At 43.2% G+C, this 14265-nt stretch overlaps 1 protein-coding gene and 1 long non-coding RNA gene across 3 annotated transcripts in view; one reads left to right on the top strand and one right to left on the bottom strand.

Moving 5' to 3' along the window:
* The window catches only part of CRTAM (cytotoxic and regulatory T cell molecule), a 33959-nt gene extending 20186 nt beyond the window's left edge, over nucleotides 1–13773 (top strand). The window contains exons 7-13 of one of the 2 annotated variants that reach the window (XM_044281956.1): nucleotides 1654–1740; nucleotides 4232–4312; nucleotides 4399–4467; nucleotides 4794–4886; nucleotides 7599–7733; nucleotides 10955–11035; nucleotides 13623–13773. In XM_044281956.1, coding sequence (XP_044137891.1) covers nucleotides 1654–1740; nucleotides 4232–4312; nucleotides 4399–4467; nucleotides 4794–4886; nucleotides 7599–7733; nucleotides 10955–11035; nucleotides 13623–13678 — 602 coding nt within the window. In that variant the 3' untranslated portion in view covers nucleotides 13679–13773. Of the gene's footprint in view, nucleotides 1–1653; nucleotides 1741–4231; nucleotides 4313–4398; nucleotides 4468–4793; nucleotides 4887–7598; nucleotides 7734–10954; nucleotides 11060–13622 lie in introns of both variants that reach the window. The other variant, XM_044281955.1, reaches the window with a different exon arrangement.
* LOC122928766 lies at nucleotides 7606–13607 on the bottom strand. The gene is made up of 3 exons (XR_006387928.1): nucleotides 11726–13607; nucleotides 10636–10870; nucleotides 7606–7722 (listed from the first exon to the last, which is right to left on the bottom strand). It is a non-coding gene; the product is annotated as an uncharacterized LOC122928766 (long non-coding RNA).
* Nucleotides 13774–14265: the final 492 nt, after the last annotated feature.

The following is a 14265-nucleotide window of genomic DNA, read 5'->3' as shown; positions in this document are numbered from 1 at the left end:
CCCAAGCACGCCTCTTCCAGCATAAGTAACTGCCCACACCCGAACTCTTTGCCGCCGCCCCCCCTCCGCTATGTGAAATCTCACGCAGGCGCAGTACCGTGCACTGCCTGCGCGATGTAGAAGCTCCTGAGGGCAACAGCTTTAAATGTGTCACTGGGAGTGCGCCGAGCGTGCGCCAAGCCTAGTGACAAATTTAAAGCTATCTCCCTCAGGAGCGTCTACATCACGCAGGCGCAGGCAGTCCGCGGTACTGCGCCTGCGTGAGATTTCACATAGGTCCGGCCACAGCCAAGCGCTCTCCCTATAGAAGTGAATGGTAGCGCACCACGCATGCGCAACCACCGCTCGCATTCATTTCTATGGGGCCAACGGAAATAGTCGAGCCTGGGCTCATGCACACTAATGTATTTTCTTTTCGTTTTTTTGGGCGGACCGTATGTGGAACCATTCATTTCAATGGGTCAGCAAAAATACCCAGTTACTCCATGTGCATCCCATTTCTGAATGTCCACATGTCCATTCCGCAAAAAAATAGAACATGTCCTATTATTGTCCGAATAACGGACAAGGATAGGACTGTTCTATTAGGGGCCAGCTGTTCTGTTCCGCAAAATACGGAATGCGCATAGTTGTCATCTGTAATTTTTGTGGATCCGTGTTTTACGGACCACAGAACACATACAGTCGTGTGCATGAGCCCCTACATGATGTCATAAGACTGGTGCACTCTAAACAGGACCTTCTATCAGAGATAATCCACTGGTTGTTAGGAGCACCCCCACTGGTTGGGGGGGGACTGTACAACGCTTCCACCCCGGTATATAATTAAGTATATGGGGGTTCCATATGGTACATTTCCATGTTTGCCATGCTTGTTCTCCCTCCTCCTCTTTCTGCGCTTTCCCAATATTTAACCGCCATAATATTCTCTTTCGCATTCACTCCAAGAGTTTCAAGTTCAATTAAATTAATTTGTCATAAAACAGAATTTGCCTTTCATGTGCATCGCCTTTAATATGCACCAGACGGAGACTTAAATGCGTCTAGACCAGGCAGATAAAAGTACCTCGCTCCCGATGACAGCCCACAAACGGCTGATTGCATTCAGTAATTGCTCGGTTAAAAGAAATAATTAGTAAATTAATTGAAAGTAATTTTGGCGGATCACAGAGCGGTGCACTGTGAGCATTACGTTACAGATGACCAGGAGGGATTACTGCTGGGGAGGATTCAGCTGGAGCTGCAACTCAGACACAAATGTGATAACTAAATATAATTAGACTTGTCCGTCGTTACATTCCACAGCTAAATATTAATTCATCAGATTTTACAAATAAATGTCTTACTTATTTAATTTGCTTTCCTTTCCAATTTCTGCTTGTTCAGTGTCTGCACAAAGCTTGATCAGGTGATTTTATACAGTCACCTGTTGTAGGAAACATGCTTTCACCCTTTGCACTGGGTGTTTCAGGGCAAGCTTCCTTTCCATTATAAATTAGGCTGTATTATGGGTTCAGATGTGAATGCCCCATTCACATGACCATATTTTTGGTCTGCATCCAATCCGCATTTTCTGCAGATCGGATGCGGAACCAATTCATTTCAATAGGGCCACAAAAAATGCAGATAGCACACCATGTAATTGTATTTTAGGTGCTGTAATATCGACTACATCTGTAGAGGAATACACAACACACAATGTGAAGACATCAGGAATAAAGAGGGAAGATGAAACAAGAGGTAAAGAATCAGAATCCAATCTTTCCTTCTCTTCTTCCTACTCTCCTCTTGCTTCTTCTGCACATACTCCTCTTCCTCTCTTTCTGCTTCTCCTCCTCTACTTTTGCTCCTCCTTTGCTGCTCCTCCACTAATGTCTTTTACTCTTCTCTTCCTCTTTTTCTTTTTTATTTGTTGCTCTTGGTACCTCTTGCTCCTCCTCCTTTGCTGCCCCTCCACCCCCTCTTCTCTTGTTCCTCTTCTGCTGCCCTTCTACCACTTCTTCTCTTACTCCTCCTCCACTCTGTCTTCCTGCTCCCCTTCTGTCCTTTGCCAACTCTTTTCTTGCTCCTCATGATCCTCCTCCTCTGTTGCCCCTCCACGATTTCCTCTCATTCCTCCTCTTCTCTTGCTTCCCATGCTTGTCCTCTGTTTCTCTACTAGCTCTTTGTTTGCTCCTCCTCTGCTGCTCCTTCCCTGCTTGTCTCTTCGTTTGCTCCTCCTGCTCCTCCTTTCCTTCAGCTCTTCCTCCTTTTGCTCTGCTGCTCCTTTTCTTCAGATCTTCCTCTTCTTCTCTTGCCTCTCCTCCTCCTTTGCTCTTTTTTTTTAATGTCCCTCCACCACTTCTCCTCTTACCCCTCCTCTACTCTTGCCCCATTTATTTTCCTCTCGCATATCATACTCTTCTCTTGCGGCTCATCTCCTTGTTGCTTATCTTTCCTCTGCTTCTCCACCAGTACTTTGCTTGTTCCTCTTCTGCTGGCCCTCCACCATCTTTCCTCTACCCTTCCTCTTAATCTTGCTTTCCAAACTTTTTATTTTTATTTTAAACTTTTTTAGTGTTTATTGCTTTTTGCTATATTGCTTTTTGCTATTTGTAGTACAAGAAATGTCCTTATCAGTTCCAGATACTACTAATGAAAACCCCCGGCTTTGCTAGGGGTCTCTTTAAGGGGGAAAAAGTTACTTGTTTTGTCGTGACACCAGTTGCAGTGAAGCAACAAGGGCACAGGGCCCCTTTTAGTGATACTGTGGTAGTATATGATACCCAGGTGTAGGAATGCCAGAGTGGTGTAGGGTGGCCCAAATGTCCCTTAAGGTGTTGTGCACGTGTCACGGTGCTCCTACCTGTATACGCTGGAACCCCAGGCATTGGCTCTGATGCAGAAAAAGGGATAGGTGATGAAGGGGATGATTAAATAAATTGAGTCCAGACCTTGTGATGAAGTTGATAACAGCTTTACTTTCAATAAATGTTTCTCCAAACAGTTTACAGGCTTCGTCTTGGTTTCCAGCAGGCTTTGGCATTAACTGTGGCAGACAAACTCCTTTCTGCTACGTCAGTTGCTCTCTGGCTCTGCTGTGCTAACAGGCTAGCTATAGGACTTAGCTTCTGCTTTAGGCTGTACTTAACTTGGTAGTCTGGTCTGTCTCTAGCTTTATCCAGGGAACACTTTACTCCTGGCTTCAGAGGCTTCAGGCTTTGGCCTCCATATCCAGCTGAGCTGAAGGTGCTCAAGCTGACCTAGGCAAGGCTCATCCAACAGGGACGGGCTGCTGCTGCCTTCCCCTAGCAGGGGGTAAGCTGAACTAACTTCTCACTAGCTAGTCCCTCCCTCTCTTAGAGAGAGCTAGAATGGAAAGAAGAGTTCCATTCTAGGTAAAATAGCTCTGCCATTTATTGCACCACCTGCTGGTGAGCCAGGCATATTACATGTTAACATAACAGTTGCATGGAAATAGACATGCACATTGTATGGGACCTGGAAATTAATACACAGAATGACACGTAGTTAACCATAGGAGATAGTGGCGAGGCGCAAAGGTGGTAATGCCTCTCTGGGGCGTTACACAAACAAAGCATCATTCACCAGTAAAATACCATCAATTATGGGGACTTTTCCTACTCTTCTCTTCCTCCTCTACTCTGACTTCTCTTTTCTTTTCTCCACCAACTCTTTGTTTGCTCCTCTGCTGCTACCCCTCCACCCCTCTCCTCTACTTTTCCTCTTACTCCTCCTCCATTTCCCTCTCTCGATTTTCATCCTCTTCTTTCCTGTGCTCCTTCACAAGCTCTTGGCTTGCTTCTCCCCTGTTGCCCCTCCACTCCCTCTTGTCTTGCCGTTCTTCTTTTCTTATTCCTCTACTGCAGGTTTCTTCTCTTGCTCCTCCTCTTCTCCTTCTCCTACTCTCTGTGTTCTTACTCCTCTTCTGCTACCCCTCTACCACCTCTTCTCTTGCTTTTCCTTATCTCTTCTTGCTCCTCTTTTGCTTCCCATTCTACCAGCTTATCTCTTGCTTCCCATTCTCATTCCTTCACTGTTTGCCTCTCCTCTTTCTCTTCATCCTTTCACTTCTCTTCTCCTCCTGTCTCTCACACTTAATCGTCTTGTCAATTTCTCACACTCTCCCTCCTGAACTTTTTATGTGTTATTGTTTGTTTGGCTATTTTATGTTTATGTTTAACTTTTTTTGTACTATTTATTACTTTTTGCTATTTTTATATTTTTCCAGTACAAGGAACGTCCTCATCAATTCTAGATACAACTGATGTAAACCTAACAAGTGCGAGCAATGAAGAAGTGTCATCGACTGGTAAAATGCTCAGGGGTCAATTACAGGGGATTTTCTGCTATTTATTGACCTAAAATCTCAGTCTATAATTATGTATTATTTTATAGGAAACCTTACAGCTGCTGAAAACACAGAGGAGAACACAACAGACAGAGTCAATGGAAGTGTAACTGCAGGTAATGTCTCCTTTCAAACTACTAATATAGAGACTGCTTAAACTCTGACCGATCAAATCAGTAGAAGAGACACTGCAGCACAAAGTGTTTCAGCAGTGATATATCAAGACAGTATTCATGTGATGCTGTTAGGAAGGACAGGGTTGTATGTGACAGGGTCATAATATGAGGCGAAAGAATGGAGTTCAGTGGGAGGTCATAGACTGAAGCAAGGCTCTCCGGCAGCGCAGAGTATTTCAGAGTGTCATATTGATGACCATGTGTGGAAGGGGACAGTATGTTCTCTGTGTCAGTTCTTGTTTTAATGGTAATTTGAATCTTTTTAGAAATTGTGACACCTACTTCATTCCCTGAGGAGAACTCCTCGCTGGTTATTGATGTCACCATAACAGGAAATTCTAATAACGTCACAGACTATGGTAGGTGGCCAAAATCCCATGGAGTGCTAGTTCTGCTGTTTCATGGTTTTATCTGCTTTCCAGAAAGCTTTGTGACAACCAATATGACTATCCTCACAGCTTTTTTATGGTCCAGAATGGCAAATTTGACTTCAGTAATGAATTGATGAGGTTTCTGTGCCATTCTAGGCTTTGGGAAAGTTAAGTGACTCCATAAGGTCTTGACTACAATACATCAGTTTTGCTATTCTCTAGTCATGAAATGTAACTATCAGATAACAGCCATCACTTTTTTCATTTTCCGTTCATAATGCCATATGATGGTTTATTTTGTACGGAACAAGATGCATTTTTTAATGGCACCATTTACTTTACCATATCTTCAATTGAAATATGGAAAAAAATTATCTTTGTGAGGTAAAAATGAAAAAAAAAAAAACGCAATTCCGACAATGTTTTTTGGGTTTTGATATTATGCCTAGAGCAGTGGCGTACATAGAGAAGTATGGTCCCCACAGCAAAGATCAAAGCAGGCCCCCCACACAGGACAGGGTTTCCGCCTAAACCCCTTTCAATGACCCTTGGGCCATTTTTTTTACTGCCTCATTTACTAAAAGTTGTTCATTTAGACAGCAGAGTCCTGACAAAGTTTTCACCCCCAGTAGAAGAGGGGATCATTCCAACTGGGCCCCCTCTTGCCCTGGGCCCCATAGCAGTCGCATGGTCTGCCGCTATAGTAGTTATGCCCCTGGCCTAGAGATGAGTAAAGTTTTCAAAAATAGGATTTGGCAACTTTGCAGACGTTCACCAAGAAATTCAGTTCGTTCCGAATTAATTTATTACGAATCACTATAAGTTTGGTATACCAGGGCCACTCTACCTTAGGGTACAGCCACACGGAACACTAATAGCGGGTTGCGGCCAAGCTGCAAGGAAGAACCGAGCAGGCAATAAGCCAGCAGCTGCCTTTCATTTAATAAAGAAGACCGCACTGTTTAGTCCTTCTTCATTATAAATGGCCGCGTGGCACCTTTAATGCGTCTTTAAACAGGTCTGGTGCTGGTATGGGGTTTGGCTGGGTAGGTGGGGACACAATATGCATATTATTGCTCTTTTTGCCTGCAATCTCCTGCAGGTTATTTGACAATAAACACAGAATATTAATCAGCTCTGGCATACCCACTTCTCCAAGCCCAGCGCTCTCCTGCCCTACAGGTGGGAGCCCTTCTTCTGCCATCTGCTTTTCCTCCTTTTCCACATCATCTAATATCGATGAGAATATGGCATCAGGAACATCCAGCTCCTCCTCTCTCTGCAGCAAAAGATGAGATTATTCATCATTAAGACCTGGCCCCCCTAAGGGGTGCAGACTGGATGTTACTGGTTGGCACTCTGGCAGTGGAATAATAAAGGCTTCCATCTTATTGGTATTGAATTACATATCTTAGTTTATGGCTGATGTAGGAATAGATAAATGTAGAACTAAATAAACAAAACTGACTCAGAATAAATCTCCCTGCATCTCCCACTCCAATATTCTTCTATTAATCATTTTCAGCGACACTGTCTGTAGCGCATTAGCGCTTGTCACGTCTCTCCCTATCCTCAGCTCACAGAACAATGGCGGAGACCGCACGGGATGAGGGTTTTATAGGGCTGTGACATCATAGGTGATGGCTGGCTGCACAGCATTATGGGTGATCTTGCATTCCCAAGCTTGTCTCCTCTACCCTTAATTTCGCTTTGTAACACGTGCAGCTGCCATTGTAGGAAATCCTGATTTGTTGCTACGAAGTGCGAGGGAATTTAGATTTGTTTGGAATCCAAGTTTTCCTAAACTTCAGATGGAATTCGAATGCTTTGTTTCGCTCAACACTAATTATGGTGTTCAATGTGTGCTACAAATGACATTACATCCTTAGGGTGGGTTCGCACTGGCATTATGGAATTCCGTTATAGGTTCCGTTTATAACAGATTGCCCAGATGGAATGCAAAACGGAAGCCTTTAAGAGGCATTCCGTTTTGCTCCATCCTAATAGAAGTCTTTGGGCAAGCATAACGGATCCATCTGGTTTCCATTATGCAGGACGGAAAAAAAAGTCGAGCCCGGTTCTAAATGTAACGGAATATGGAGAGACTCCCAGCAGCATGTTTCAGATTCTTCAAAGATTTTATTTCATTCTTCAGAAATAACACAAGTAGGATGCATTTCGGCCCATTCTGGCCTTCATCAACTATTAGTTGATGATGGCCAGGACGGGCTGAAGAGCGTCCTACTTGTGTTATTTCTGAAGAATGTATTAAAATCTTTGAAGAATCTGAAACACGCTGCTGGGAGTCTCTCCATATTCCGTGACTATAGTGTCCCGTTGCAGCGGAGCTGGAGCTGAGTGCTGCGCTATGTTTACCTTTGAGTTCTAAATGTATGACAGCTTCTTGCCGGCCCCTCCCCTTCCCCTACTACAATTTTAAATCTGGCATGAGCGGGGCAAAGTCAGAGATAGCGCCGCAAATAACAGCTGCGACGCCATCTGCGCCCGAAATGCGCCTAATTTAGGCAGATTTCAGTATAGTAAATGACCCTCTTTGTCTCTACTAAAAATTTTGACATGCCAGTATAAAATATTAAACATTTTAAAACGACAGTTACTGTTTAATAACCTTGGTGTAATATTTGAGTACCCCTCTTCTTCAGGTACCAAGGTGCTGAGACTTCTGCTCTTGTTTTTCAGATATGGAATCTTTCAAGAGGGAATCTTACCGCTCCCTCATCCTGGCACTTGTATCTGTCATGCTTTTCGTGTTCCTGGTCATTGTGTATCTGTTCGTCTTAAAGCTGAGAAAAGCCCATTACTCCTGGAAGAAAGGTCAGAGATGTCTGAAGCTGCCACATATTACAGATGCATGATTCCAGATACATAACCCTACAACAGGGGTGCACAACCTTTTTTTGGTCTGGGGGCCGCATTGTCACATCGCTCTATTTCAAGGGGCCACAAAAAAAAATATGTTGATCGGCGCTCATCTGCCTATCACACAAGCGAGTGCAAAGTGACTTGTGAGAAGTGATCACTGCCACAATTATCATTTTTTTTAACTAAATTTTTTATATATTTCTGCTACATAATATGTCCCCAAAAAGGTCATAAAAAGATCTTGGGGGACACCGTCACTTTTTTTTTCACTTTTTCCTTTTTATTTTTTCCTTTTATTTGTATTTTATTAATATTTTGTTGCATTATTTTTTTTATAATTGGTTTATTACTTATTTTTTAAAATATATTTTTGCCACATAATATGGGACACAAGAGGTCATAAAAAAACTGTTGGAGGACAATGAACACGTTTCCTTTTTTTTTTTGTATTTTATTATTTTTTAATTTCCTTTTTATTTTATTTTGTATTTTATTTTTTATTTTTTAATTTTCTATTATTTTTTTAAATATATTTTTGCCACATAATATGGCACCCAAGGGGTCATAAAAAAAATGTTGCGGGACAGTGAACACTCTTTTATTTAGCACTTTTTTTTATTTTTTTAAGTTTTTTGGTGCCACATATTTTATTTCTCTTTTCTTTTCTTTATATTTTATTATATTTTTTATTTAGTTTAAAAAAAAATTCCAAGAACTTTTTAACTTATTTTTTTATATATATTTCTACCACATAATTTGTCCCCAAGAGGTCACTATAAGACCTTTGGGAGACAATAAGTGACTTTTGTTTTGTACTATTTCCACTGTAATTGGAGCATCCAAAGGACCCCCAGTTATACAGAAACCAGGCTGTTGGGGGGGAGGGGGGGGGGGTTGTACGCAGGGCAGAGCTGACCCTGCGCTCCTCTGCCCTCAAGACAACCAGCGATCACGTGATCGCCGGGTCCACACTGCAGAGCACTTATAGAGGAGAAGGTAGAAGCGCTGATAAAACTAATAGCCAGGGACCTTGCTACAGTGCAGGAGCAAAACCTGTGGTCCATTCACTGTGCGGCGCTCTCGGCAGGAACACAGCTGATCGCAGGATCAGCTGTGTTTCTGCCCAGCAGGACAGAGGCCGCAAACCATGGCTCTGGGAACTGCAGGTTGTGCACCCCAGCCCTACAGAATAAGGCTACATGCACACGACTGTATGCATCGTTTTTTTTTTTTTTGCAGATCGTAACAATGCCTTTCCTTGTCCGCAAAACTGACAAGAATAGGACATGTTCTATATTTTTTGTGGGGCTACAGAACGGACATACGGATATGGATAAATGGGTTCACATCCTATGCGCAAAAAAAGCCCAGAGTGGACGCAGAAATAAAATACGTTTGTGTGCATGAGGCCTAAAAGTAAAGCCAGGGGTATTAGTAATTATAACAACAGCGCCATCTGCTGATAGAAAGTGGTACAGATGCAGCCGAGCTAAACTTGATGGTTAATGCGTTAAGTAAAAAAATTACACAAAAAGGTTAACTAACTCTTTTAATGTATTTCAATGGCTTTTGTCACAAGATGGCACGAGATAACACTGTGACGTGTTATCAGAGTCAATTTTAGCTCGGCTACATCTGTATGTGCGATTATAGCGTTTCACTCAGTTGCATAGAGCCATAATACAGCTAGCAGACTATGGGCCATACTGTGCCGCTATATGCTTCTTATTTTACACAGAAGCAGATTAAGTTTTTTTTTCAAGAAGTCAGAGGGAAATAAAATTGTTAAATTTTCCATTGGAAGATGCACCACAGTATTCTGCACCACAAGGTGGAACACGACTGTCTATAAGTCTGTAGTACAGAACTTTAGGTGCAAGGCCTTAAAGGGACACTGTTAAATGAATCCATTGCCTGTACATTTGAGTGTGTCAACACAACTGACTAGCGATATGCTACCGATATTCAAGGTGAGATATCCCCTTTAACAATGAAGGAATAAAGAGTGGCAACGTGCCACCGAGGTTCGAGGTGAAACAACCCTTTGGAATTTTTTATTCCTTCATTGTTAAAGTGCCTTTTACTACCTGCTGGATCATTTCTGTGGTCCCATTCAAGTGAATGGGCCTGGTCTGCAATATCAAGCACTGCCACCATACGCTGTATGGCTCTGTTCTTGGTATGCTGTGAGGAGTCTGCATCGCTCACCGGAACACTGTGGCCCCTTCAAACATCATATCAGTGCAGTACCCCTACCAATCTCATACTGAGGATAGGCTCTCAATGTTGTACTCCTGGAAGACCCCTTTAACAGATTTGCTGAAGTGATAGTAACCAACATCACCCGATGGACCTCATTGACTATAATGGGATCCGTCAGGTTTCCGTTAGAAAACCCACTATTTTGTCCTGTATTTTTTTTTATGAAATCTGCAAAGGAGATCCCCCAAAAGATCTGATGCACATGTGGTTATTATACTTTTGTATTACTGCTAATATTTCTGTTTATTAGTTTCTCGTTTGTTCACATAATTACAATCTGCACTATAAACTGCACTTAATGCAGAGATAATGCAGTCGCACTAATTGTTGCCATTTTCCCAGACACTGCTTTCCTCCACTTAACAACGTTTCGCTGATTTTCTGCCCTTTCATTTAAAATTTAGAAACGGTCTCGTTAAGAATCCCTCATTTAAAGCCCTACAATGTCTTAGGGATGAGGTGGAGTAATGAGCGATGCAGTGCGGGCATGCCCCTCCTGGCTCCGCTAATGGGATTCTAATTAATTAATGGACGAGGCCTGTTTATATTTCCACCTTTTTAAGGGACAAAACGTTCAATTTAATTCACCAACCTGACACAATCGCCAAATGAGCCGAGTTTGTGAAAATGAATGAGACGTGGAGTTGGGGCTGCAGCTGGGAATTCTATGGCCCGGCCATGTCTGTGTGGCTCGCTCTGCGCACACCTGCTGCTTGCCATTCTTCAGGCTCCTGGTCACAATAGGCTGATGACAAGGTGTCCCCCGCTCTATGAATTATCCACAAGCTTTATGGCCGGCAGGTTTTGTGGCCTTTGCATTTCAGTGTCTGTAAGGAGGCAGAAGGTTCTGTGGTGAAGGTTTATAAACTTTTCTGTGACTCAGAGTCTCTTTTATTGTGTCTTTTGTCCAGAAAATGAAACATCGGATCAGACACTGGAGAGCACGAAATCCCGGTCTAATAATGAGGAGACAACCGCCCCTGCTGCGCCAGGTCAGGACCAGGTTCTGGTTACTGGTACATTGCCTTTATTTACATAGCTCTAGATAAGCAGTTCTTTTTTATACATGACTGAGCACTCAGGGGTTAAAGGGCCAGTGTCCTGTAAATAAAAATTCATAATATACTATGGGGGAGACTTCCTAAAAGTGGTATAAAAGAAAACTGGCTAAGTTGCCCATTGCAACCAATCAGATTGATCCTTTTATTCTCCAAAGAAGCTCTGAGAAATGTAACGTGGAATCTGATTGGTTGCTATGGGCAACTAAGCCAGTTTCTTTTTTTTTGCACCACTTTTGATAAATCTCCTACTATCTGTGTGTTTTATTGTCTCGCGGTTTCTCTGCATGCCGTCAGTGAATGAAAACATTCTGAGGCTGAAAACCTGCCCTGTCTTAATGCTTCTCACAGCTGAAGATTTGGTTCAATTGTATCCAAGTCTACACAATCTTCTGTCAGCTATACACATCAGCAGCGCAAATCTCTCTTGTGTCCTGATAGTTTGGTTTAGTGTACCAGTGCAGGTGTCATTGGAGTCCAAGCTGGTTATCTTACAAAGGATTGTGTAGACTGAATAACATTGTCACAAACCTTCAGCTGTGAGAAATTTTAAAGGGGAATTACATGATTTTGCCCATATTACCTAGCCCCCAAAGTGTGTAGAACATAATGAAAAAAGCATACTCATCTGTTCCCTGCCGTTCTGTTCCAGTGCCCTTGCTACTTCCGGTGATCTTCTGGTGCCCTGTTTGCTTATTTCTGGATGGGTATAGAAGGAGTCACGTGTGACGCTGCAGCCAATGACTGGACTCAGTTCCCAGTGGCAGGTCACTGCTGGCAAATGTGAGCCCTTCCAAATGCCACCTAGAAGGTAAATAAATAAGGAGCCAGAAGATCGCCAAACAGACCCAGTGACCTGGAAAGGAGCGGTGAGGAGTATGTACTGTATACAGTATCCCAAAGCAGGGGTAGCTGAAAATTGTGTGTCATGTTATATATTATATAATATGCTGTTATGCATTGTCATATTAAGTACAGTACTCAGTATCGATGTGTATGGATGGCACAGCCAGGGTTTACAATCCTGGCTTGGCCCTTGCAGGAGGTTGGGTGATGATCTAGGAACTGTCCCCAGCTTAGTTAGGGAGTTGAGAGTGAGTATTTAAAGAGGAAGGAAGCAGTGACCTATGCTTCTTCTACTGAGGCCCAAAAACCTACAGAGACTCACTGATCTCTACATGATCTACAGAAGAAGAGAAGGAGAAAGACAAAGGAGAGGATTGGAAAACTAAGACTTTACATGGCCAAGCATAGGAGTCAGCAAGGCAACCTGCTACTACGGCCATTCAGACTTTGCTGAAGTAAGGGACACTCTTCACTCCTGGCCAGGTCCTGGCCAGAGGTGCCTTCAAAACCCTGTATCCCACAGTGGACACTATTATTATTGCCAAGGTACTGTTACCAACCATAGATTCTATTAGAAGTGTCTTCAGACAGATAGAGAGGGAAGATGGCCATAACTCCCACCCTTGCCTAAATCCATACACTGCTATCTAGGAGAGTAGGAGCTGTGTCTGCTATAATTGGATATACTAAAACTGTCATTTTGGACTTGAGTAAAAAGAGAAATTTATTTTTCTAACTCTGGCCTAGTTATCTGACTCCTGCATGATACAGTGGCCATTGCACTTTACATGCCCTGCCTTGCACCCATACAAACACTTAACATCACAGGAAGTCCAACTTCTATCAGGCAGGAGCCCAACAACCAGGGTGTGCCCCGAGGGAAAAAAGGATGTGCCCTCCTTTCACTGCACTGCTGTAGGGAACAATGGTATGAGGAAAGCCACTGTGATTGACTGTAACAGCTAGAGCTACTACCACTTCCATCGTCTGCTCCGGCTCCTATTGGGCTCACTGCAGGTGAAAGGGCAAAATGCTGAAAAAACTGCCTTTACGCTATGTCCACAATGGCTGAAATGCTGTAAATTTGCCGTTGCAGATGTTCTGGTCTAAATCCGCAGCATTGTACAGTACCAGCAAAGTGCATGAGAATTTGAAAAAACTCATGCACACATTGCAGGAGAAAACCGCAGAGTAAGTTGACCTGTGGTGCAGCATGTCAATTTATGCTATGGATCTCCACTGCAGATTTCACCCTTTGCAATGGAGAGAATGAAATCCACAGCCATTTCCGTGGCAAAAACTGTAATATATGTGGTTTTTGACACTGTTTTTGTTGCATTTTTTGCAGTGGAACTGCGGAAAAAGCCACACAGCTTCTGGATGTAAACTAGAATGTTTTCATTCACTGACAATAAACACCAATCTTGAAACATGTGAGAAAATATAAAATAATGTTAGAGTTGGAGATTTTCTTTAATCAAGTGAACTCTCTTGTAAGTCTTGCAGGCCTCCCCTTGTTTTATTTACTAATAACCCATGTTTCTTGAGTTGGAGATTAAATACTTAGTGTAGTAACAGGTAATTAAGACAGCAGGGCGGCCATTGTGTCTCCAGCACAGCTCTGTAAGCACGGCGGTAACGGATGTATGATGTCTATTTGTATCTCCCTCCATAGTGAATGCCAACCACAAAGTCCCCGGAATCCAGTACAACAGCCAGGTGCCTCTGTGAGGCCGCCAGGACCCTGCACCCCCGCCTCTAATCTGTACAGTTACAGTCTATGTCTTCTATATGTTACATAATGATAATAAAGTATTTATACATGATTATTTCTGGGATTTATTGACTTGAGTGGGTCCTGAATATCTGTCAATTATGTGGTTATGCTGAGTGTGTGCTTGTGTAGGGTGAGTGTGTATGTCACAGTACAACCTTTTGCATGAACAGGACATTGCAAATCTCCCAGCAGGGCTTCAAGCAGGCTTGTATCTGGGATGTTGGAGCTGGGATGGAGAGGAGAGGCAGAGACCTGATGCTGCAGACACTTCCCATCACAAGCATGTAGGGTGGCCAGAGGTCCGGTTTTAGGCCAGACAGTCGGGATTCCTGAGCCCCTGTCCTCCGTCCGGCACAAGGCCTGGGTGGATGCAGGGATGTCCTTTTTAACAGCTCATGCTCAGAAAGCAGCATTGTGCTGTCTGAGCTTGACCTGCAGGGCACGGCTTTTGAGGGTGGTCTGAGAGGCCACCCTTCAAGTATGGTGGAGGAGTCAAAATGCACTCATAAATAACTTCAGCTAACCCTTAACCACCTCAACC

Source organism: Bufo gargarizans, chromosome 2, assembly GCF_014858855.1.
Source record: "Bufo gargarizans isolate SCDJY-AF-19 chromosome 2, ASM1485885v1, whole genome shotgun sequence".
Classification (NCBI taxonomy): domain Eukaryota; kingdom Metazoa; phylum Chordata; class Amphibia; order Anura; family Bufonidae; genus Bufo; species Bufo gargarizans.
The sequence above is the reverse complement of the archived record's forward strand: the minus strand, read 5'-3'. Positions and strand labels throughout refer to the sequence as shown.